The 25,879-nt window shown below is 49.2% G+C and overlaps 1 protein-coding gene across 6 annotated transcripts in view; it reads left to right on the top strand.

The window, feature by feature from the left end:
* Positions 1-1,910: 1,910 nt before the first annotated feature.
* Positions 1,911-25,879, top strand: part of MTSS1 (MTSS I-BAR domain containing 1) — a 151,533-nt gene continuing 127,564 nt past the window's right edge. For 3 of the 6 annotated variants that reach the window (XM_036263664.1, XM_036263662.1, XM_036263663.1), the window contains exon 1: positions 1,911-2,516. In XM_036263664.1, coding sequence (XP_036119557.1) covers positions 2,445-2,516 — 72 coding nt within the window. In that variant the 5' untranslated portion in view covers positions 1,911-2,444. The remainder of the gene's footprint in view (positions 2,517-25,879) is intronic. The other 3 variants (XM_036263659.1, XM_036263660.1, XM_036263658.1) reach the window with 1 other exon arrangement.

The following is a 25,879-nucleotide window of genomic DNA, read 5'->3' as shown; positions in this document are numbered from 1 at the left end:
AATAATCCATTTTTATGTATATGCCACACTTTTCTTTATCCATTCATCCGGTGTGAATATTTAGGTTATTCCCACATCTTGGCGATTGTGAATAATGCTGCAATGAATCTTTCTGTTGATAAGATTTATTGAGTGTTTATTTACTGTATGCCAGTAACTGCTTTAAATGCTTTACATGTATTCGTCTAGGTAAAACACAGTTCAGCCCTATGAAATAGATGCTGTCTTTATCCCCATTTACCCATGAGGAAATTGAGGCCCAGGTAGTATGGCCCCAGGCCACGAAGTTAGATTGTAAACTGCAGTTTGAACCCAGGCAATCTGGCTCTAAAAGCAGTGATCTTTTTTTTTTGTTTTTTAACCCTTCACCCAGGATATTTTCCATTTATCCTCAGAGAGAGGGGGAGGGAGAGAGAGAGAGAGAAACAGAAACACTGAAGTGAGAGAGACACATGGACTAGTTACCTCCTGCCACACGAGACCAGGGTCTGGGTCAGGACCAACTGCAACCGAGGTAAGTGCCCTTCACTAGAGTTGAACCCCACTCTTCAGTCCGAGAGCCGATGCTCTAACCGCTGAGCCAAACACAGTGATCTTGATCACTACAGTATCTATAGTATTAAAGTCGTAATAATGATAATGATTGAGAACAAACTATGTGTCAGGCACTGTTATTGGCAAGGTGAAGATGAGACCTATATGTCAAATTTACCTTGGGGAATAGGATCTAGCAGGGTTGCACAAGAGATCAGTTCATTCCAGAAGTAACACTGCTTCTTATGATTTTGGGGGGAGAACTAAAGGGAGCTGTGGTTAAGAATTGGGCAGAGTGGCCCAGGGGAAAATGATCTTCTGAGCTGTGATGTACCCCTCTATGCCTCTTTGATTCACGCAGTTTTTCAAAGCCAGAACTTCTGTCACTGAGTCTGACACAAGTCTGTAACATTTTGCATATGGTTTCTTTTGCATTTTCATTTTGCTTGTGCTTCAAACGGTCAGCTCAAGGGTCCAGGGAACATCCCAGAACTAGGTGCTTATGTTTTCAGGTTTTTAAAAAGCTACTCATTGGGCTTCCCGCCTCCTTGTCTATTTGATGTTAATCTAAATGAGGGATCTTGGCTGTGCAGTCAGGCGGTGGAGCTGTGATATTGAACCACCAGCTCCCAAGTCAACTTGGGCACATGCGCTCTCTTTCCAGGTTAAACCTCCCAACAGGGCTCCCTGCGGTTACACCAACACTAATGACCTCAGTGGGCCTGAAAAACAACCGTCCAAGCCACGGGCAGTCAGCAATAATGCTCTAATACCATTTATTTTGCAAGGGCAAATCAATCCACTTTCCCAGTCTCCTGCAACTTTATTGAACTCCGCATCCCGCGGCAGGACACGCCCGAACTCTCCTTAAAGGACATATTTGGCTGTTCACCGTCGTGACTTGGCATTGCAGTCCTGATATCACAAACCGGGCCTATTCTGAGAAGGCTGCAGCAGCAGCAGCAGCAGCAGCAGCAGCAGCAGCAGCAGCAGCAGCAGCAGCAGCAGCAGCAGCAGCAGCAGCAGCAGTTTTCTTGCCGTGCTGAGCGCTTACTCTCTGCTGGGCACTGCGCTAAGGGGGCCACCGTGAGTCCCGGGGGGCGGCGCCCGCAGCCATTGTGGGGTGGGCGTCCGCCGGCCTCGTGCGGACACGCCCTCTCGGCGCCGCGGCCGGCGGCCAGGGGAGGAGAAGGTGCCCTGTGCGAGCTGGAGGCGGCTCCCGCCCGGCTGCGATCCTCTCCGCTGCCTGCGCCCCACGCGCCTCCCGGGCGCGCGCTCCCTGCCCCGCCTGAGCGCGCGCCTTCCTTGCACCCCCGCGGCGGACGCACGGCCGCGAGCGCGCGTGCGCCTCGCCGAACGTCCCCGGGAGCCGAGCCAGAGCGAGCGCCGGGGCCGGGCGCGCAGGAGTGAAAAGGAGGCGGCGGCCGCGGCTGCGAGCAACAGATCCGGGCGCTGCGAGCTAACCCGCTCTGCTGTTGGGCGATATTATTTTTCTAATTTCCAAAAAAAAAAAATCTATTAATTTAGCAAACCGTGCATTTTTTATTTTTTTAAATGGCGCTAGCCCAGGGTCAGCGGGCGGTTTTCTCTGCTCCAGGATGGGCTTTGCCGGCTCCGTCGTGGGCACCAGTGGTGGTCTGATTGTCAGCCTTCTCCGGGCATTTTTAAGGCCAGGAGCCGGGCGCTGCATGTAGGCGAATCACCCTAGAGAGCGGTTCGGCTTTGCACATTTTTGTGATTATTTGGGGCAGAGAACAGACTCTCTCGGGCACTTCGTCCTCTTTGCAGGGGAGGCGGCGAGTCTGAGGTGGGTCGCTCGGAGGGTGAGCTCCTGCCGGGGTGAGCGAGCCCCGGTCCCGCGCACAGCCAGGCGGCCCAGAGCGTGTGTCGTCCCTGCCGGCGCCGGGAAAATGGAGGCTGTGATTGAGAAGGAATGCAGCGCGCTCGGAGGCCTCTTCCAGACCATCATCAGCGATATGAAGGTAGGTCGCGGGGGGCGCGGCTGCGGCGCCGGCCGCCGCGCGCTGCCCTGGCCGCGGAGCTTCGCCTCCGCCCCGGGCCAGCCGCCCGGTCCTTGTTTGCGTGGCGGCCGATAGACACCTGCGGGAGCGCTGCGGCCCGGGTGTCACCTGCTCACCCGGGGCGCCGTTCCGGGCTCTGCTGGGTCACCCGGCGGGCGGCTTCCACGGGGGTGTCTGATGCCCCCTCCCCTCTCCCCGCTCATTGTCCCAGGGGGCGGCTCCATCTCGTTTTCCTGGGGGGCTCAGGGCCCCAGCACCAAGTTTTCCATTGTCTGTGGCTGGCCTGAGTGTCTGCGACCCGCGGAGACTGGATGCCTGGGCGGACACCTGATTCCCCCGGGTACGGGGAGGGGGCGCCTGGCGCGGTGTTGGGGGCCCTGCCCGGCCTTGGAAAGGAGCTCCCCGCCCGAGGACTGGGAGGGAAGCCTTTCTTTCCCTCCTTGGCTTCCAGGTCCACCTGGGGGGCGGGGGGCGCGGATCTGAGCATATTAGGCGTTCATTAGGCTCTTCCAAAGCTGGCGAGGTGTTCATGCCTTCCCTCGGGCCCTCCCTGGGGGCGCGGAGCAGAAGTTCCCAGAGCAGCCCTGCAGGGGCCCCTCCTTTCCCTGGCTGAGGCTCCCAGCCTGAAGGCAAGATTGGGGCCCCACAAACAACTGTGTCTTACCCACCCCCACCCCTCACGTAGCCACCACACACAGACTCCAGATTTTCTCTTGGAAAAGATTGTGAAAATTGTGTGTGCACGCGTGTATGAGCGTGCGCGCGCACACGCGTGTGTTGGGGGTGGAGAACAACACCCTGGCTTTTTCCTGCGAAGGGTGGGACTGGGGATAACCCGATCCTTGGATGTGGATTTTCTGGTATATAGAGGTAGATCAGAGCCCTCTTACTCATCCAAAGGAAACATAATCAGCCTTTGGAGCTGGCTGGAGGTGGGAATAGGGGGCGATGGGTTTTTTTCCCCCTGTGTATTTAGGGAGCTTCTCCTTGGCTCTAGCCCAGCCTCAGTTTGCCTCAACAGATCCGGGGAGGTGGTGTTTAATTAAAAGCTCAGCTTCCAAAAGAAGTGGGCAGGTTTGGAAGCTGTGCATTGAGTGGGTGTGGACAGCCCCTCTTCAGCTGCTGCCTGGGCCACAGGGAGGAGCTTTTGTCTGATGAAGTGTAAGATTTGGAGAGGGTTTGGCCTTGGAGATGGACTTTGGGAAGGAATGTTCAGCTGTCATGGGCTGCTTCCCCCCTTTAGAACCAACTGCCACCTTGCCCAGGGTGAACTTTTCCAAGGTGCCTCTGTCCTGGTCTTGTCGATTTTGAAATTCTTCTACAGAGCATGTGCCTTTTGTCAGAAATCGACATTCATCTAGCGTTATCTTCAAAGACACCCTGCTTGCTGGGGAATGTCTCTAATCCAGCCACTTGGAATTAGATTATTCCCTGCTCAAAGACAGCCCCTTGCATTCCGTTGCCCCCAATTCATGATTGAAGTGCTCTTTTGAGACAAAGATTGGTGCCTCCTTGGACTCTTAGAGTATTTCTGGTTAACTTGAATTCTACATGCCTTATAATCAAACAAGATTTGGTTTGAGGCCCACGCCTGTTCTGATCACTAAGGGAAGAATTTGAGATAGGTTGATAAAGCTGCTTGTGTTTTTTGAGGAGAGAAATGGATGTTTCCAGTTGCTCAGTAGTAACAAGAACCCAGTGACCTAACAGGTCTGCCCACTGCAGTTCCAGTGTATTCACATCTGGAGTTTTCTCTCTCTCTTTGTTCCTTAATCCAGAATCTAGGTTTGGTTCTTCCCATTTACCGGTTTGAGCCCAGAGCGCTGCTGATGATAACCCACCACAGGATGGGCCCTTCTGCTCTCCACCTGCCATCCCATGTCTGCCGTGCAGCTCTGTGGCCCTGGGGGATCTGTGGGTACTAAGTTGGCATGCCTTTCCCTCTGCGAGAGTCCAGTGAAAACTGGACTTGTTAATGTTCCTTCAGTGGATCTGTACTGTGTGGCTCCTGAATTCTTTCCCTTTGAATGTAGTAGCATTTGTTCAACGTCCTGTGGGAAGACATTTCTTTTAAAGGTTTTTGCTTGTTTTGTTTTGGCAGCAAAGATCTTAAAAGTAAGGTGGAATGGAAAACTAAAACATGCCTTGGGATCTGCAGAATTTCAGACTTTGGAGGAATAGAGAGATAAGGAAAAAGAGAGGCGTTGTCTACTTTCCAAGGTTGTTTATTCATAAGACAGTTGCTGAATATTTTCATGGAGTTTTCTTCTTAAAAGACTTCTTTATGAATTAGGTGATAGTGACATTTCACAAGGGACTTTTAAAATTTGGGCATATAGGATGAGCAGTGTATAATATGCATATGTATAAAGTTGCCAGCAATAAAAGTCAGGTTTTTTTTTTTTAATCCTCACCCGAGGATATTTTTCCATTTATCTTCAGATTGGGGGGGGGGGGGGAGAGAGAGAGAGAGAGAGAGAGAGAAACATCGATGTGGGAGAGACACATCGACTGGTTGCCTCCTGCATGACCCTGACCAGGGCCGAGGATGAACTGCAACCCAGGTACGTGCTCTTGACTGGAATCAAACCCACAACTCTTTGGTCCGTAGCTGATGCTCTAACTGCTGAACCAAACCAGCCAGGGCTAAAAGTCAATTTTTAATATTTGAAATCAGCTGACTTTCTAATGACCTGCTTATCTGCTTTTTCTCTTCTTTGAACTCCCATAAGGGGTTTATGATGCCTTTGGTCCCCTTTCTGTTTGCTTTAAAGAACAAGTGTAAGTGTTGGAAACCCATTTGGAATGCCACCTTGAGAAAAATTTTAGGTTATTTTCTAAGACATGCTGTTGGACTGGGGTGAGGAAAGGTAAAGAAAATGGCTTTTTTAGTAGCATTTGATTCTCCAAAATGAACAGCAGCAGCACAGGAAGGGAGCCAATTTCCTCTTTGGAAGAAGAAGAAAAAAAAAAATCAAAAACCCAACAACATAAGAAATGGAGTCATGTCAAGGCTTAGTACCATCCATCTCCCAAAACCAAAGACTCTCAGGACATCGAAAAGCTAGAGAGGACTCATTCTGCTTTCTTCTAATGATGCTTCATCTGGTTAAGTCCTCGGCTGTCAGGGCGGACGTTTTATCCTTTTCAGGGGGAGGGGTGCAGAAGAAACCCTGGCTTTTCTCCCATTGGGATGCAGCTGTTAAATAACTTATTGATTCCTTGACGAGAGGAAACCTTGTGTTTTTCCCCTTTCTTCCACTCTACTGTGGTGGTGGTCAGTAGTGCATGGTGGTGTGCAAAATCGCTTACTGGCTGCCTTTCCGCCCGTCCACATAAATCAGGTCGTCTGCTGTGAGCTGATCCCAAAGGAAAAGGGCAGGCAAGAGACTCATGCGGCTCGAGGCAAGGGCCCCACTGCCTGCTTGTCTCGGGGAACAGCAGCCTAGAAGTGACTGTGTGTGGAAAGTCAGTTGACTGGCTGCTGATGTTTAGATAATGTTGACTGACTGCATTAAGGAGGTCCTAGAATCTTTTGGGAGCTTCTATGCAAGTCCTGGGAAAATACAGGCTCACTGTTGCAAACAGCAGATTATTATTTTTTTAATTGAGATATCATTGACACAGAACACTTTCAGGTGTACACCACTCTGGTTTGATATTTGTATTTTTTAAATTGATTATTTGTTTAAAATTTAAGTAATTGAACCTGCATAGAATTCAGTGATGTTTGGGGAGCTCTTAGGACCAGGAGATTCTGGCTAGACTTGGGGGTAACTCCCCCTGTGGCTGTCTTTCTTCTTTTAATAATTAACTGTGTTGAAAAACAATTGGATGCTAAAATCAAATATTTTTCTCGGCCTTGTTCCTCAAGGATTGGCATGTCAGGAACCGAGTTGAGCCCGATGCAGGGAGGACTTTGTACCAGGTCGGAGAGTGTGCTCGGGGTTATGTAATGTGACTGGGAGTGAAAAAAACACCCAACCACACCTGAATTCCCCACCCAGGTCTCACTTAGACAGGGGTGTCCCGTTACTGGCACCTGTGCTAAGCAGAATAGGGGCCTTGTTCAGTGCCTCTCCGCTGCCCGCACCTCTGTTTGTCACCAGTATCCTCTCTCCTAAGTTCTGCCTAAAATTAGAACTGCTGAAGGGACTTCTTGAATTCCATGGAAATCTTCTGTGGTTCAGAGGCACGTCACGATAGTTTCCCTTGCTTATCGGAAGATCAAGAATGTGGGTAGTGGGTTAGGACTGGATCGCAATGTCAGGGTGGTTGTTTTTCTCCCTGCTGCTTTGGCTGTGGGTTCCTCCCTGTGTATCCAGGGCCTGCTGTGTGGAGGGCCTTTTGCTGGGCCTCCAGGAGCCAGTGGTCCTTGGAAAGCTGCTTGTCCCCTGGGCCATTAGTAGCTCATGTTAAATACAGGCTGGTGGCCTTGAAGAAAGGGCTCGGAGCCCAGCCTGGGGAAGGGTGTCAGTCAGTCCCTGCAGGACTTCCTCTGACTCTTCACAAAAAATGTTTCCTTTAGGGAAGATATCAAAAACCCAGCCAAGGCCTCTGCCAGTGGCCAGGTGCTCTGGGGGAGGCGGGCCCCTCTGTAAATGGGGCCACGCAAACGCAGAACAAGCAAAGCCCTTGTAAAGTACAGATGGGCCCCACGCTGGCTTTTCTCTGAGCAAATGGCTGTGTTTGTCCAGAGTTTTACAGCTTCCTCAGTTGGGGCCTCTGGGAGAAGCTGAAGATGTCATAAAATCGGCAGCAGGAAACTGCCCAGAGTGGGTGCCTGCTCAGAGATTTAGGGCCTCTTCTATGTAGATCAAGTCGTGTTGGTTTTTCCTTTTCAGTGCAAATCTTGTTGTCCAGGTTTGGAGAGAAATCATGTGTTTTTTATCTTGGCTTATCTTGGATTTCTCTGGGTGAAAATCCCTCATACATCATATTTAAGCAAGTAGTTTAGAAGTAGTTACTGCACATTCTGCACTTCCAGTCAGTCATGCCCCAGATGCAGAGAGAAGGTCAGTCCTAGGTCATGGTTTGCATGGAAGGTAAGCTGAGGTTGAACTTTGCCTGGTTCAGCTATTGTTCGGTTCTTATGCGAGTAACATGTACCCAGACTTCTATAGTATTTATGAAGCATCATCAGGGTTGCCAGCACCAAGTTCAATCCTGTGATTTTATTAAGTAAAGATACAGGATTCCTAGTTAGATATGAATTTTGGATGAACAGTGAACAATTTTTCATGTAAGTACGTCCCATGCATATTGTCTTCTCGGCTGCTGACCTCTTGGCCTGTGAACTCTTCTTTTGCATCTTGGGGGTGGGGAAAAGGAAAAAGCGAAAATGCTGTGTCAGTTGTCTAGCTCCTTTGAGGTGGTTCAAATGCCTGGAGGGTGAAAAGGTTGAAACTATTGATCTATTAGATGCTATATCTATAATTTTCATCCAGGCTTTTCCCGTCTTCTCAGAGATGGGTGAGAACTGGCAAGATTCCTTCTGTAGCAAGACTTTTAGATGTTCAAAACTGGGGATGGAAAAATGAGATCATTTCAAGTTTACCATTCTTTCTCGGAACTGCCTTCAGGACACTTTCCCCTAAAACCTGCACCTCTGCAGAAACAAAGAAATACCTCTCCTCAAACCAAACAAAAGCCAGAGGAGAGTCAGCTGCCTAGGACATCAGACAAGAGGTATTTGGGGCTCCTTAAAGGGAACTGATGCCTTAAGCAGTCTAACTCAGATTTTCAGATTGCACTGCTGATATGGCCTTATTAAGTAGCAAACCAGAGACAAATGGAGTAAATTAATTGGCTGAGCATTGAGGAAGTGCATTGTATTTGATTGCCAAGGTTCTCCCTGGAATTAGCTGGGGACTGCAGAAGGTTTGAGTACGTGCCGCACACACACGCACACACCCCCACAACCCTCAAAAGCAGAACCCAAACCCACCCAGTGTAGAGTCCAGAGCCACCCACCCATTATCAATGTTTCCCACCTATCAGCCCAGGGGAGGCCTTGGCATGGGGCTGTGGCACATCTGCTGCTTCCCAATTTAAGATGCTCTGGTGTGCTACCTGGACAGAGTAAGTAGGTGCTCAGTATTCACCACATGTGGTGAACGGGGGCAGAAAGGAGCTTGGTGAGAACCTACTATGTGCCAGGCGTTGTGCTGAGTGCCTGGTGTGCATGGATTCATGTCATCCTCACATCAACCCCACTTTACAGATGAGAAAACTGAGGCTTGGAGAGAGAGTCAGTTTCTTGTCTAAGGCCGTGGTGAGGTGGACTGGTATTTGGACCTTGGCCTATGTGATCCTAGAGCTGGAGCTCTTTAAAACAACCTATGGTAGAGAATGGGGTGTGGATTTATTTCTAGAAGGTGGCATTTCACTCGCCTGAGTCTCAAGGAAGAAATGGGGTCTGATCCCTGTGCCCCCAGCCCACACCCAGCCTGGAGGTGAGAGCTTGATCTGAGCTGCTGTGAGGATGGTTGTGGGGCTGGCGACTCCCATCTGGCTGTCACTTTTGCAGAAACAGTTTAATTTATGATATATCGACATATTGTGGCTTCCTTCCTTCTCCCGCTTACCAGTCTTTTTTAACAGATAACTTGGCATCTTCCTTTCCTCTGATTTCTCTGGGTGTGCAAAGGGGAAAGAATTCATTGGGCCAGGCTCTGGCAGTCACCCTTGGCTCCTGTCCTTGTCCCCAGAGCTCCTCCATGATGGGCCAGAGGGCCACATTTATATGAAGCAGGGTGATTCTGCAAGCTTGACAGCCCCTCCTAATTATAGGAATTGAATAAGTTCACCCAAAGTTCAAATGGCTTCTCAAAGAGAACGCCTTACCTTGAACTCATTTTGTGTCCAGCCCTGGAACTCCCTTGTAAAAGAGCTTTCTGTATTTAATTATGTCCCGGTAGCCCTCGAGTTGGGGTTGAGTCCGTAGAGCCATTACGAGTCTTGTGTTTGGAGAAGTTGATGGGATCGCCAAAAAAACTCCTTCCTGTGCTGACTCTTGGCACATACAGCTTTGGTCATAGTTTCTAAGTGGTTTTTCTTTTCCTGTCTAGTTTAAGTGGATGAAAAAAAAAATCAATTGAGTGCCTTTTGAGTTGTGTGTTTTTATTTGCTTTCTTTCTCTCAAAGAATTTGGCCAGCAGTAGAAATATCAGCTTGTGCAGCATCAGCGGCCTCCTGGAGGCAGACTGTAGGTTTGGCCTGGGACTCCCTTTCCTGCCACCTCCCACACGGCAGGGGTCTCCAGGGGGCGCTGGAGGAGTGGGTCTGACTAGAGGAGCTGTTTCTGCACAGGTGTGTTGCTTTTGGTAGAATGGGCGTGGTTTCAGGGACAGGGGTATGGGATTCCAGGAGCCATAAGAACTTGGACCCTGTTCTCCAGAGGTTTATTCAGTGCCTCTGGGGTGCATCCTGGCCATTAGCACTTTGCATCCTCAGGTAATTCTAATGTGTAGCCAGGCTTGAGACCCATTGAACTGTTCCATCTTCCAAGGGTTTTCTCAACCTTACCTAAATCTGAATAGAAGCATCTTTAGATGGTTGTACAACAGTGTGACTGTGCTTAACACGGCTGAACTGTACGCTTAACAGAGGGTATATTTCATTTGTGTATTAGTTACGTGTCCTTGAGGCGGCTCCCACTCCTGGTGGCCCTATGAATGAGTGATGCCCCATCCTCACGGCCTGCTCAGCTCCTACAGACTCTGCTGCCTAGGGCTTCTATCATGGACTCCACCCAGCTCCTACTTGGTCTTCCTCTTGTCCTGCTGCCTCGATTTTCCCAGCATTATTGTCTTCCAAAGAACCTGCCTCCTCACGGTGCCGGAAGTAAGGCGGCTTCGGTTTTGACCTTTTGGCCTCCAGTGATGTTTTAGGCATCATTTGCTCTAGGCCCCTCGTTCATCTTCCTGGCAGTTCAGGTTGTGCGCGTTTGATAACAAATAATAAAAAAAATAAGCTTATTGTGAAATGACATTAAAGTAAATAAATTGAAATGCGAAAATAACAACAGAAAAAGCATATTTAGAATACTTTGTTGTTTTTAATTGATATATAGTAGTCCCGTCCAGTATAGTCGTTTGCAATAATGGTACTTGTCAGATGTGATAGCCTCTAGCCACATGTGACTTTTGAGCACTTGAAGTGTGGCTAGTGTGACCAATGAACGGATTTTTAAATTGTATTCACTTATAACTCGTTTCCATTTAAAGAGCCATGGGTGGCTAGTGGCCACCATATTGGACAGTGAGGATCTACTACAATACCATCCAAGTAAAAATACTATGTTTGCTTTCTACTTCTTTCTGGCCACATCATAGCCCCTAAACCCCTCCTGTAGAAATTCTAGAGTTACTGCTGACCTTGGAATCAAAGAGATCTGGTTTTAAATCCTGAGAGCAAAGTTACTAAGTCTCTCTGAGCCCCGTTTTCCTGTTCTGTAAAATGAGTCTGGTAAGGTACCATCTTCTATGGCGGTTGCAAGGATTCTGAAATGGGATAATGCTTGTGAAGGGGTTTATATGGTGCCTGGCACACAAACGTTAGCTGCCCTTATGGTTCTGTATGGCAGAATGAGGAATGATTTTTCAAATCAGTGTAGTAATTATCTCCACCACCTCTTAGAGCAAACACTACCCCACCCCTCACGCGAGCATATTTAGAACTTGCAGTGAAGTTGCAGGAAATGGAGAAAATTGAGTTTTTTTTCCTTGCTAAGTAAATTACTTCTGAGTTCATTATAACCTCATCTGGCTCAGCCAGGCCTCCTATTTGCATTTCTGTATTTGCAAACCCACTGTCAGTATATAAAGGGAGGGGGAGGACTGGGTGCTTGGCTGAGGTCCCCAGGGCAATTAATGTCTAAAAAAAGATTTTTAGAGATGTTTACACCTCGGTAAGGAAAGAGAGAGAGGGGCGTTGTTTGTAGGGGCCAGCTTTTTCTGTCTACATTATTTGAATCTCTTCTTTTTCTGGAGTGACCACCAGGAAAAGTGGCCTCGTTTGCCTCGGGCCTGCCCTGTAGCAGTACCTTCCTACTGAAGCGGCTGTCCCTGACCAAGACTTGGCCATATTTGGGTTCTTTCTGCCTGCCTTCCCGCTGAATGTGGTCCACCTGCCTTGGCCTGGCATTCATGGAGCCCTGAGATTTGGCCCTGGCTGAGTGGCCTGCTCTGTGCCCAGTACTCCCCAACCTGGGTTCCTGGCTTCTCTGAGCACATCCTGTGCTCCGGATTCTTGCTGCTTGTCCTGCTTGCGGGACCCTCTCAGCCACTGTTACCATGAAATCTTTCTCATCCTTCAAGCCCTCACCAGAATGTTGTGTAATTTTTGGTCCCTTTTCTTTCCACCCAGCTGTGTAAGATATCCTTGGAGACTTTTCAGTCTCTGGTGATTCCACCTAGTGTCGATATGGCGTTCTGCATTTTGTGGCTGCCCTTGGCCTTTGACACACTTCTACAGAGGACTCTGGGCAAGTCCCTCAGCCTCCCTGAGCCTTGATTTGCCCATCAGTAAAATGAGGGGGATAATTACATCCTTCTTAAAGTTGTTGAATAAACGAGAACGTCTAGGTAAAGGGCTTACCATGACATAACTGCTCAATAAAATGCTGTGTGTGTGTGTGTCTGAGCTACCCTGGTGATTTCTAGCAGAGTACCCCGCTGATAGCGGCACTCGTATATCAGCAAATACAAGAAACCTCTATTTCCCCTTTGAAAATGCAATCGAGACAAGGGTGAAATGTTTTTAAGCATATAAATCATTTGAGGGGACACATTACATGTATTCAACAAACAGATGACGTGCCCACTGTGTGCCAGGCACCGCTGGGTGGTGGAGGTACACCTATGGATGAGACCCACACAGTCCTTACCCTAAAGTTGTTTAGTCTAGAGGAGGAACAGGAGAGGAATTAGCAATCAGTGTGGTCAGCACCACGACAGATGTCAGTGTGACGCTTCCTTGGGTCCTGGGCAGGGCTCTGATTCTCGTTTGGATGGGGAGGCCAGAGTCGGGAGGCTTTGGGTGCAGGTGACACCCAAGCTCGGAGCTGAGTTTTTTCTTCCATATTTCACAAGCATTCAAATGGCACAACCAGCGCTTTACAAATAAAAACCCTGAATCCAACACCCCAGGGAGGTAGTTACTACTTGTTTACCATTTCACAGATGAGGAAACTGAGGTGCAGAGAGGTTAAGCCAGTTGCACACTTTATAAAAGTAGTAAGAGGTGTAGCTGGGGTTTGAACCCAGGCAGCCCAGCTCTAGAGTCTGTGCTCTTATCCACCAGGCTGGACTGTCTCTTATGGCACAGTATTTTAGGATTTCATTTTCAGATTCTGTAATGGGTGTATTTCATTGAGCTCTTTGATGACTAGTCTGTCTATACCATCAGAACTCCAGATGAACCAGATAAAGCATAAAAATCAAGGCTCTTCTCCGAGCTGCTTCAAGGAGCTCAGGGGGCCTCACTCTACTTGAAGAGGAGATTGACCCAGCCACTGACATGAAACTGTTGGGCAATTGACTCACCTGGCTAGCGCCTCTAACTTGTCAGCAGAGGGAAGTATGTGGGGAGCGGGAGGGGTGTGAGACCCAAGGTGACAACCACAGGACACATGTTTGTTTTGCAGGAGAGACCCCTCCCATCAGGGTCACCCTAGTAACCGGCTGTGTACACACATGACTGAGTGCTAAACAGGAAGGGGGCGATTTGCAGGAGGAGGCTGACCTGCCTGGAGATGAGTTCCCAGGGAGATGGACCTCAGTTCCGCAGCAGAGGTCTGGCTTGCTTGAGCCTGTCTCCTGCAGCTGAGCAGTGGCCATTAAGGAAGTCTTTGAGTTTGGTTTAATGGTCGCTCTTTGTTTTGAAGTGATTGTTTACTGAACCTTCAAAGCCAGCTCTCCAGCAGGATGTGATCTGGGCTTGAATAATTGGATGAGGCACCCCAATAGGAAGCAAGTAGCGGGGGAGCAGAGCCAGGAGTAGCTAGCTGATGGCCAAGCCCTTGGCTTCTGAACATTGAGAGGCGGGTCCGTTCCTGGAGGGACTGAGGTCATCTTTCAACCAGAAGTAGACCTGGAGCAGGGGTCCCCTGGAACCTGGCCTCTTTGATGTCGGGCTGGCCTTAATTAGGGACACCCTAATTAAGTCACTGAGGAGGAAGCTTTTCCCTAAAAATAAATTAGCAAATGTTTTGAGACCATTTCAGGAGGGATTACTTCTCAAAGATTATGCAAGGAAGATAAAGTTAATGGAAGACAAACTATAGAAACCTCAGTTCAGTAAAAAAAAAATCAAAGTCACCCTTAGCCACTGGACCACAAAGTGGGTCATGGGCACACATTTTAGAGGACGTCTCAGGTGGCCTGTGCTGTGCCCGAAAGTTCTTTCTTTGCTTAGCTGTTCACTGTGCTGCCTTTCCATACATGTAATCATAAGCCAGGTCAGTTTTAGTGGCTGTGTGGTATTGCATTGTTTTGTATGTCTGTAGTTAATTCATTTAGTCGACACGTATTTGAGGACCGCGGTTTGCCAGGTTCTCTGTTAAGTGCTGGGGATACAGCAGTAAAGATCATGAACAGAAATCCCTGCCCTCCTGGAACTTACAGTCTAGTGAGTGAGGGCCAACAAACGGTAGATCAGAAGGATCATGTGCAGTGGGGAAAAAAAATAAAGCAGGGCCAGGGTTCGTGTTTTTAAATAAGGTGGTCAGGAAGGCCTCACAGAAGAGGTGACATTTGAGCAATACCTTATGAAGTATGTAGATATCAGAGGAAGAATGTTCCAGGCTCAGGAAGAGCATGTGCAAAGGTCCTGAGGTTGGAACCGGTTCCCTGCTGGTTCATGTTTATGCTGTGTCCAGGTTTTGATGAATGATAAGCAATGCTGCAATGAGTAGATCCTTGTTGATACACACTGTTAGGATTTTGTGCTCCTAAATGAGCACCTCTACTCGTTTTTAAATTGAAAACTCTGCTAAGGCAGGGGCTGTGTGATCAACCTGTCAAATCTACCCGGGGGAGCAATGGCCTTACAGCCCAGGGCACAGTTGGTGTGCTCTGCCACCTTCCACTAAACTGGGCCGCCTCCACACCCCCAAATCCCACCCCAGACTGCTGGGAATGACACCGAAAAGGGTGATGACTGTTATTTCTGTACTCAGTGGCCTCTACTGACTTCTCTAGTGAGGGTTCCTCTGGAGGGTTTATTCTGGGTCAAACGAACGGACTTTTCAGGGCTTTTGGAACCCACTGCCAAATGGTTTTCAGAACACGTGCATCAGTTCATATGCCCACGTGTGAGTGCTTGTCACCAGGGATCACGTCTCCAGGAGCAGTGGGACTGAGAAGTTGCTGAGGCTCCCAAGTCCAAGGCCTCAGTGGGGGGTGGCATCTTATCTAGTGTGGGGATTCTCAATTCTAGCTGTTTGTGATATTAATGAACAGAGCATGGATGTCCCCTGGGGACGTGTAAAATGCAGATCCCTGGGCCCTTTCCCCAGAGACTTTGATTGTGTAGATCTGGGGTGGGGCTCAGCTATCTGTAGTTTTAGCAGACATTCCCTGGTGAGTGTCTGGTAGGTTGTGTTTGGATTATACCATGAGTAGGTGGAGTTGGTGTGGGCTACCCTGAGCCACCAGGGGCCTCCTCTGCAGCTCATGAAGTGAGTGGGCAGGATGTCCCCACCCTCCCCAACTGCCCCCCAGGTTACACCTACCTGGAGTGTGCTTCAGACTCCTGGGCCTGAATGTTGCATGACCTCCTCTGCTTCCTTTCTTTACTAATTTTGCTTCTTTCGTAGGAATGCTTCCTTCTTTCTTTCCTTCCTGTTTGCCAGAAAAATTCTCTTTCCTGACCTAGGAGACTGCACTAACTCTCCCTGAAGACTGCACTAACCAGTACTTTATATTTGGGGCATGGTACCCTCTGAAGGCTTTGGGATTGGTGGCTTACATGTTAGTGCTCCCTTAGCTCTGAATGGCCTACACCTGCCCATAATAGGTGCTCATTAAACGTCCGAGTCGGGGCGGCCGGCATTGTACGTTGACTCACGGAAACAGCCATCGCCGCATTTGTTGTGTGCTAGTCACCCTTCTGAGAGCTTGCATTATTTCACTCGCCCTCATTACCGTCCTTTGAGGTGGGGACTGCCATGGGCATCATTCACAGAGTGATGAAGACAGGGTGGCACTGGCTAAGTGTCTTCGGTCACCCAGTGGGTAGATCTGAAGTTGGCAGTTGGTGTCTAGAGCCGTGCGCTTAAGCCCTCGACCCCACTGGCCCTTTCAGACTCTGGAATGTGGCCGCCCAGCAGGGCCCTCCATCCAGGCAAGAGGGACATTCACCAAAAGCAGCACAGTGACTACAGAAGTAACAAACTTTTTGGTGATACTCACCTGGGTGTCATTCCCAGCAGCCAGGTTAGTGGACAGTGGCAGAATACACAGGTGTGCACAGGGCAGTACGGCCACTGTTCCCCAGGGTGGATTTGACAGCCTGATCACACTGCCGTACCTTGGGAGGGTCTACAGTTTCAGAGTGAGTAGAGGGTGAACGCAGAGGTGCTCACTGGGGGGGGGGGGGACAAAATCCCAAGCACACGCAGGGTCCCCTCTAGAGTCATGGGTGCTTTGCTCGTGTATCTGCTCCGGGTGCTGGAGAGGTTGCCCCCAAGAAGTGATGCCCACAAGGCAGAAGCAGGTGTGGAGTTGGGTGGACAAGTCAGAGAGGGCACTGCCGGGAAGAAGGGGTGAGGGAGTGCAGGCGTGCAAACACGGAGTAATGATAACAATACTTGACATCTTTATAGGGTGTGCACGTCACCAAGTGTTTTGCTTAGGTTCATTATCTCTTGTGGACATGTATAAACAGGAATAAACAAATGAGGCAGAAGCTTTGGACTCTGTATGTGGGACAAAGGTCAGAGGGGATAGAGCGACAGTTTTTATTCAGAGGAGCCTGAACTGGACACAAAGGTCACTTACTAGTACTTGGATAAGATCAGCCAGACCCTGTATTTGGGGCTTCGATTTCGAGTCCCCAGGTTTCCAGCTGTGGAGAAGCAGTAAGCATTGGGTGAACCCCTGGGGCAATTTTGTTTGCAAAACAACTGGGCAAACGTAGGGACTAGCTCACGAAGTGAATTAGGTGTGAGGGCAAACCCTTCCCTGACCTCTGGGAAGTGATCTAAGCTGTCTGTGCCTTCGTGTCCGGGGAAAGGGGGAGTGTTAAATACCTGTTCTGCCGCCTGCCCTTCCAGGGCTATTGAGAATGCCCTTCGTACCCTCTCACGCGGTGGAAAATGAGACCGTGGGCTTAATGATGGCCAGGCGATAACTTTGGACTCCTAGGTGACTCTGGACAACTGTCGGACACAGTAGAGGAAATACCATGGCAGTAAAAATGCAGGGGGCGGGGAGATGAGTTCGGAGAATGGAAAAGGAGAGGGATTTCATTTTCAAATAAATGTAGGACATGGCGCGCACACCAGTTTTGCCAAAGTTGTCAGAGATAGAACCAGAAACCTTGTTGCAACCAGAACCCCAGAGGTGCCCAGGCGACTTTGTCATGTTAGGACTGGTGCTGTCCACTAAGGCTCTCCTGCAATGACAGAAATGTTTTATATCTGCACCATCCTGTACGGGAGCCACTGGCCACAGGTGGCTCTTGAGCACTTGTGTGAGGACCTGAATCTTTAGTTTTATTTCACTGTAATTCATTTAAATGTATGTAAGTCCATGTGGCCAGGGGCTCTTTTATTGGAAGGCTCAGGGTAGACAGAGGGAATGCTTCTTGACAGAAAACTTAAAAAATAAATACGACTTTGAAGATACGGTTGACATATTAGTTCATTGTGTTTCTTTTTTTAATTTTAATTTTTTTATTTTTGTTTCAAATGAAGACCTAGTCATATGTCAGGAAATAGGGAATCTGGGCCTGGATCCTCCTAAAGCAGGAGGAAGAACAAGCTTGATGTCCTTGACTTAATTAGGGCGTGATGGTTACAAATGGAGCCGTTTGTGAGGGGTGGATGGGTGGAGGGAGCACCTTCTGTGGTTCAGTCTTCGTTTTCACAGGCCTGTTTATTGCTGGTGAGCTTGGGCAAGTGGGTGAGGGTGGGCATGTAAGGAAGTAACCATTGATTATCTCCAAGGCTGTCATCCACTTGATGGACAGGGATAATTAGTGGATTAGGCAAGCTCCAATCAGAGACCGAAAGCCCAGGGATGGTTTTTAATGATGGATGGGCTTACACGGTGCCTTTTATCCGAGGATCTCAGGAGTCCTTCATCTTGCAGGATGGGGTGGGGAAGGGTGATTTTGGACACAGAGCTGTGACAGGCATTCGCCGGCCTTGTCCTTCATCCTGCACAGACACTTCTGGAAGGCCACACGTTTCTGCCTTGCACTTAAAGCAGCATCGGGTCCAGGGCGCTCCTGGTTAGGTCAGAAGCTTCCTCCTGAAGCTGAGCTCTTCATTTCCCGAAAGTCTGAGCTCCCCAGGAGGTGTGCCCAGAGTGTGTGTGTGTGTGTGGGGGGGGGGATGCTGTGGGCTGTGCTTCTCACACTCACCCAGAAGGCTCCCTCGGACCCACAGAAGGGCCTGGTGGCAGCAGCATCTTATAGAGATGCTCAGACCGGCTGTCCCATCTCCTGCTAGAAGCAGATTGGTTCCAGTGTCCACAGAAACCCTGAAAATGTGATAAAATTGCCCATAATCATAGCACTAAGGACAGTAGCTGTGAGCGTTTCTGGTGGGTTCCTATGAGACCGTTTTATGCACAGAGGGCTTTTCTTTGCTCTGTGTTTTCTTTTTCCCTTGCTTGAGGATCCTGACCATGTCTAGGGTGACATCACAGCTCCTCGGGGCATTGCAGTTGTAATCGGGGCTTGTGTGTTTGGGGATCCCCTGCCACGCTCTACTCTGTCTGGGCTCCCACAGGACCCCAGTGGAGGGCAGGACCCAGCCTGCCTGCTGACTGGGTTTCTGTAGCCCAGAGGCGGGACCGAGAAGCTGGGCTGTGCATCTTGCTGCTTTTCCAGAATCAGGGTAGCTCTTGGGCCACAAAGGCGGGCAGATCTGGGGTCTCATTTCAGCCTGGACCTCTCTGGTCCTCCTTTCCTTGGGAAGGAAGGAAATAATAGCAGTACCTGCCTGGTGGAGTAGTTGTGAACCTGTAATAAGAGGATGTATCGAACTGTGCTCCACAGAGTGTGGTCTGGGGGCCACGGCATCACTCCAATCAAATCTGCAACATCCAGGCCCCACCTCAGACCCAGGGAATCGGACCCTGTGTCTTTGCAAGATGCCCAGGTTTGCCCTGGCCAGTTTGGCTCAGCGGTTAAAGTGTCGGCCTGCGGTCCGGAGAGACCTGGGTTCGGTTCCCGCTAAGGGCACGTACTTCGGTTGCAGTTTGTCCCCGGCCCTGGTTGGTCGTGCGGGTGGCAGCCACTCGATGTGTCCCTTCACGTCGATGTTTCTCTCTCTCTCTCTTCCTCCCACTCTATCCGTACAAAAAAAAAAAAAAAATATCCTCGGGTGAGGATTAAAAAAAAAAAAAAGATGCCCAGGTTTGAGGAATGGAGAGATGAGTACCTGGCACCTAGCAACCGTTTAGAAAATGGGGATGCTTGATGGTGATGGCGACAGGGACGCTTGTCCAGGTGGAGAGGGGCTCGAGAGGGTACCTGTGCAGTCAAGTACCCACGACTTGAGTTCTCATCAGCCATCACCACTGTGAGCCAGTCTTTGCCTGGAACCTGTGCATGGGACAGAGGTCTTTGAGCTGGAACCCGATTCTCTACAGCCCGTGCTCTCTGGTCCCTATTTTATTCTCAGCTAAGCTGAATTCCTCCTCCTCCTAAGAGTCTCCTCCAGCTCTTTGGTGCCTCTAAAACCTCCCCTGCCCCACCCACAGCTCCTTCCACGTTCCCCATGCAGGTGTCTGAGTCCCTCCGCTGTCCTCCGAGTTCCGCTGTCACAGTGGGCTGGGCTAGGAGAGGCAGTCCCTGCATTATTTATAGCATGTTAACCAGCCATCCGATGAGTTACACAGTTGATTCTTCTGCTCCTTGTGTGGGAGGCCTTCCTGGGCTTCTGTTTGATACAAAGCAAAACAAAGCAAAACAGAACCCCAGGCCAGAATGACCGCTGGCTGAGTCCTGTGTCCTGCAGAAGGCAAGGGGCTTGCTCAGCCTTCTGGCTGTGGGGGAAGTGAAGGAAGAAGAGAAAGACCCAGGGGTGTGCCCAGAGCTCAACCCCGAGGGTGGGGTGGGAACCAACTCTGGTTTAGGTGGCCACCGGGCTCTTGAGGAACTGAAAGTTAGGTAGGCATTCTTCCTCAGAAGTAAGAAAATGACTTTATTCCTCCCCACTATCCAAGGGGCCAAATTGCTGTCAGGTGTGGGACCCCTTGTGTCACCTGGCTGGTTTGGGATTTGGTCACTCGCCATCTGAATGAAGGCCACCTAGTCTTCCTCTGCTGCCCCCTTTGGCCCTGGAGGGCTGCTCATGGTCACTGTCCACGCCACCATCTCCTGCTTCTCTTCAGCATAAATGCCCCCTCCAGTCTCCTTTGGACAGAGCCCCTTGGGTCCTTTCTGCCTCGCTGTCTCCCCCTTACTGGATTCTCTCTGGCCCTCGTTGGACTCTCCTACTTGGATCCTCTCTGTGTCCCTTCTGTTTGTCTAACTGGAGATGCCTCTCCTTCCTGCATTTCTCAGTCCTTGAGTCTGCAGGCTCATGGATGGAGGGTTGCATGGTGTGGGAGAAGCAGGTGCGTTCGGGCATGCTCACCAAGAGGTGACATTTGAGCTGGGAGCTGACAGCTGACTAGGAGCGTCCAGGACTGTTGAGTCTCTGTGGAGCTGGGAGAGAGGACAGCCGTGGGGGCAGGGGAGGGGCACATGTGGTGCGGGGACCGTGGTGCCCGGGTGGCAGCAGGTGCATGAGTTAGAGCCTGTCTTCAGGGAAGCCCATCTCTCTCTCTTTGTCGGACATGGGGACCGTCCTGCAGCTGATTAAGGGAGTCCTCTTCGTGCTTGTAAACAAACCCACTTTCTCTTCTCGTTTCTGTAATGGGGGCTTTTGCTTTCTCTCCCAACCCAGTGTGATCTGATTTCTGTTTGCAGCAAACTGCCGAGGGTTCAAAAGATGCCTACTCTCCTCTGCCAAGAAATTCAGGGGTCCCCGGGGAAGGAGAGTCTTTCTTCCCTTAGCTGGGACTTTGGACTTGGCAGAAGCTAGGTGCTCCTTGGAGTCTCATTTTCTTTGATTTGGGTTTGTCTGGAAAGTTATAAACCTTGTTGTCCACTGGTGAACCCCATCGTGGGGTCTGTGTCGAGACTTTTTCACAGCTCTTGTGTGGGGTGCAGGCTGGAAAAATGAAGGACGCACCTTCTAAAAGAGTCCTGAGGGATACAGTGTCTTAATTGCAAATTTCTTTTAAATTTTGACTATGCTTTCCTTTACTAAGTCTGGTCGTCTGGGGCAACCCATGGCTTTCTCTCTGTGACCTTTCCTCCGGGCCCCTTCCCACTTCCTCCAAGCTTTTGGATTTATGTAGTAAAACTACGTACAGGTGGGTAGAAACTTTGACAGAAACTTTAAAAAAAAATCTGGAGCAACCCAAATCACCTTGCCTTTAAATTTTAATACCATTTACACACTTAAAAAACATTTTTTCCCCTTAAACAAGGAGGTTTTTGTCTTGTGTTCTTAGACGTTCATTTTTTTTTAGAATCCATTAAATTATAGATTGCCTAAAAGAGGGAGGCCTGCCACTTTGAAACTGTCAGATTCATGAAGTCAGGAGAGGCTGCTGCTGGCTGAGGGGGTGTGCGTGGGCCGAGAGCTGCTGCTGCACCCCTAGACTAGAGAGGGGACCCTCCTTTGGTTGCTAATTTGGTAAAGACTGAAATGAGGCTCCAGGTGGGGGCAGGTAAGTCGTGTTTGAAGTGGTTTGAGCAGCCGTTTTCAGGTGCATTCATTGCGGGTTGGAGTACTCTACCCACCATTGACTTAGAAGTGGCAGACGTGGCCTCGGCCTGTTTCTGCTGCAGCTGGTGACTCGCAGCGGGACGCACAGTGCCCCCGTACACAGCTGGTTCTGGACTGAGGACAGAGTGAGGGATTCCAGCCTGGATGGACGGTCTGACTTAGAGGGTTTGGTTTTTTTCTAAGATTTTTGATTGATGTATAGAGAGAGAGGAAGGGAGAGGGAGACAGAGATAGAAACAGTGATGAGAGAGAAACATTGATTGGCTGCCTCCTGCACACTCCTACCAGGGATCAAGCCTGAAACCTGGGCATGTGCCCTGACTGAGAGTCAAACCGGCAACCTTTTGGTACATGGGGCAACGCCGAGCAACTGAGCCACACCCTCCAGGGCCAACTTAGAGAGTTTTTGTTGTTGTTGTTAATCCTCACCTGAGGTTATTTTCCCATTGATTTTTAGATAGAGTGGAAGGGAGGGAGGGAGGGAGAGAGAACATTGATGTGAGAGAGATACATCTATTAGTTGCCTCCTGCAGGACTGCAACTGGGGTTGGGGGTTGAACCTGCCACTCAGGTACGTGCTCTTGACTGGGAATCGAACCCTTTGGTCCTCAGGCCGATGTGCTAACCGCTGAGCCAAATCAGCCAGGGCCTGGCTTAGAGGATTTAAAAAAAAAATTGTTTTTCTTTATTGATTTTAAAAAGAGAGAAAGGGAGAGGAAGAGAGAGATAGAAACATCAATGAGAAAGAACATTGATTGGCCGTCTCCTGCATGCCCCCCACTGGGGATTGGGCCTACAACCTGAGCATGTGCCCTGACTGGGAATCGAACTGGTGACCTGTTGGCGTGTAGGTAGATCAATGCTCAACCACGGAGCACACCAGTTGGGCCTGACTTAGAGGGTTTTTGACTTCTCTCCTAACAGCCTGAGAAACGCTTAGATCAGTCCTCTCAAATGAGTATTGAACACCCACCGAGCACTTTCATGTCTGACTTCATTCATTCCTCACACCAACCCTGGACGTAGTGACTGTTCCCCATGCAGAGGTCCAGCGACTTGCCGGCGTCACACTGCAAACGGGAGAGGGAAGATTCAACCCGGGAGACTGAACTCCCGAATTTGGGTTCTTTATTCCTTTCCTCCATTCTTTCAGTGTTCAGTGATGTCAGTGTTCAGAAATGGTGATGGAATTACGTTTATTACTCTTCCAGTCATGTATTGGCAGGACCCTGGCTAGAACTCAGGGCTCGATGCTTCCTACACAAGCCTCTTGCCATTTGCATCATCTCAGTGACCTTCTTCAGGGGTTCCCTGGATGGGAGTGGTTGGCGCTGAGGAGGGGGGTAGCTCTCATGTTCTTCTTTGTGCAGAGGAGAGGTGATGATACCTTTGGCTAGATGTTGATGGTCTGTGGGTCTGAACGTGGGCTTTTCAAAAAGCTTCTCGTAGTGTCTTGTGGATCAGAACGAGGAGGAAGGCGAGGCTGTAATTGGTGGTTGAACTCTTACATTCTTCAGGATGGTCACTGATGCCCGTCTGGACAGAGATCTCTACGGCCAGCCAGTGGACTCGGATCTCGGCCCTCACCTCTCTCCTCATTTGGGTGTAGATACAGAAGGGGTGTTCACGCCTGGACTTGATAGGAAAACAGTAAATATATTAGGTGTTAAGTTGGGATTCCCCACAATGCCTGATGGACCTGTAATGGTGGTAGCCTGAGCTCTCGCAAGGTTTCGTTCAACGTAAGTTAAAGTTACGCTCCTGAGTTGAAGAACTGCCCCAGGCACCAAGATGGGATGGAGGCTATGTGGTTTAGCAGCATTGGTGGCAAGACCTGTGCACGGGTGTTAGTGTCAGCAGCTCAGGTGTAGCTGCCTTGGGGCCTCTGCCAGGAACCGGTCGGACAGGACCCCTGACCTGGTGCAGCTTTGCAGCCTGTGGGAGCAAAGTGCAGCCTGGAGGAGTAAATCCAGGGGCCTGCAGTTGGGCCAAGCAGGTCTCAGATGCACAAATGCAGATGGATGCAATCTTACAGCTTGTGTGCAAGAGACTTTAGAGTTTGGATGGATTGTAAATTCACGGTCCTGTTTTTGCCAGAACCTCTAATTTGATCTTAAATTTTTTTATGTAATGGCTTTTACTGTTTTCATAAAAATGATACATGACCTTATTAAACAGCAGCAACAACAAAACCAAACTACAGCCAGAGAGAAAGTACAAACAAGAAAGCAACACATTGCTCTAAATCTTAGCTCCCAGAAGTAGTCTGTTTAATATTTGGTAGACAGTTTTCCAGATATCTCGCTGCATATTTTCAGATGGACTCGAGAGCTAGAGAAACGTACACAAGGTGTTCATGCTCTGTGTGATAGTTTCAGGATAAACGTATTTAATTTTACTTTCATTTAACAAAAGAATTGAAACTGAAGTGAAGTAATACCAAAGAAAATGCTGAACTTCAGAGAACTGTTTCTGCACCGAAAGAAGTAAGTTTCTTAGACATTCCTGGAAGGCGGCGGTTCTTAACTGGGGATGACTTTGCCCTTAAGGGGACATCTGGCAGTGTCTGGAGACATTTTTGGTTGTCACAATCAGAGGTATCTGTGAGTGTTACTGGCATCCAGTGAATACAGGTCAAGGCGCTGCTAACTATCCTGCAATGCACAGGACAGCCCCCTACAAAAAAGAATTATCGCCCTGGCCGGTGTCACTTAGTGGTTAGAGCCTGGGCCCAGGCACCAGAGGGTCTCGGGTTCCTCCCGATCAAGGGTATGTATCTGGGTTGAAGGTTTGATCCCTGGTCCCCGTCAGGGTGTGTGCAGGAGGCAACTGATCAATGTGTCTCTTTCATGTCTCTCTCTCTCTCTGTCTCTCTCTTCCCCTCCTTCCCTCCCTCTCCATTTTCCTTTTCTCCTTCTTCCCTTCCACTCTCTCTAAAAATCAATGGAGAATATGTCCTCAGGTGAGGATTAACAACAACAACAAGAAAGAATTTTCTGGCCCAAAATGTCAATAGTGGCAAGGTTGAGAAACTGCTCTAGGCATAAGAAAAAAAAAAAAAAAAGACTATTAAAACCATTAGGAAGGGGAACTTATCAAGTTTTAGCTCAGTTGCTATTTTGGACTATTTTGATTGAGTTTCTATATTGAAAGATGAGATAACTAACTTTATTGTATAGTTTCTCCCTCCTGTCCTTAACAACAAAATCAGAGATGGCCTGTCTTGTTTGTACCATGTCAAGGTTCATAGCATTTATGTTCTGTCCTGTAACCATAATCCCCAAGGTGTTTGGTCTTAGTTCTATATTTAAATGATTCTGTGCCAAACATCGCTTCTGTAACCATGGTTTCTGCCTTCCTGGATTTGTTTTGCATCGCCTATTGGTTGGTTGGCTACTTGATCTTAATATAACTGTAATGTGTAGGTGCAGGGAGACCCCACTCTGGGTTGGCCCTGGCAGAATTGTCCCTGCAGGTTTGAGTTGGTGTCTGAGCACCATGCTAATAAGAGTAGGGAGCCCTGGCCGGTGTGGCTCAGTTGGCTGGGTGTCGTCCTGTGCACCGAAAGGTTGCCAGTTAGATTCCTGGTCTAGGCACATGCCCAGCTTGCAGGCTTGGTCCCGGTAGGGGGCGTGCGGGGGGCAGCCGATTGATGTTTTGCTTTCACGTGGATGTATTTTTTCCCTGTGTCTCTCCCTGTCTCTAAAACAATCATTAAAAAAAAAAAAAAGAGTAGGGAGATACATGGAGTGTTCCCAGGATGCGGTGGGAATGTGAAGCAGGGTCCCGGGTAGAAGTGGAATTGAACTTGGGAGGCTGGAGGAAGGAAAGCTCTGGGTGAAGGTGCTGCATTCTCAGTTCTTTGATAAGACTTCAGGTGGAAACTTACGTGCAAGAGACTTTAGGGTTTGGGTGGATTGTAAATTCATGGTGCTGTTGTTGCCAGACCTCTCCTTTGATCTTAAATTTTTTTATGTAATGACTTTTATTGCTTTTATAAAAGCTATATATGATCTTGCTAAAAAACAAACAAAACACACACACAAAACCCCAAAACTATGGCCAGAGAGGAAAGAATGACCAAGAAAGCAACACATTGGTCCAAATCTTAGCTCCCAGAAATAGTTCATTTTAATATTTGGTAGACAGATACTAAACTTAACTTTGAAGTTCTCCAGAAGGTTAGAACTGGGGCCGCATGGAGACGTAAGACAGGGTAGCAGATGTAGGCTGCCGGGCGGGTGATGAGTTCACTTAGCTGAAGTAGGCTGGGAATCACCTGTTGCCGTCGTACATAGTTGCTGGG

Source organism: Molossus molossus, unplaced genomic scaffold, assembly GCF_014108415.1.
Source record: "Molossus molossus isolate mMolMol1 unplaced genomic scaffold, mMolMol1.p scaffold_m16_p_16, whole genome shotgun sequence".
Taxonomy (NCBI): domain Eukaryota; kingdom Metazoa; phylum Chordata; class Mammalia; order Chiroptera; family Molossidae; genus Molossus; species Molossus molossus.
This window is presented reverse-complemented; position numbering and strand designations above follow the sequence as displayed.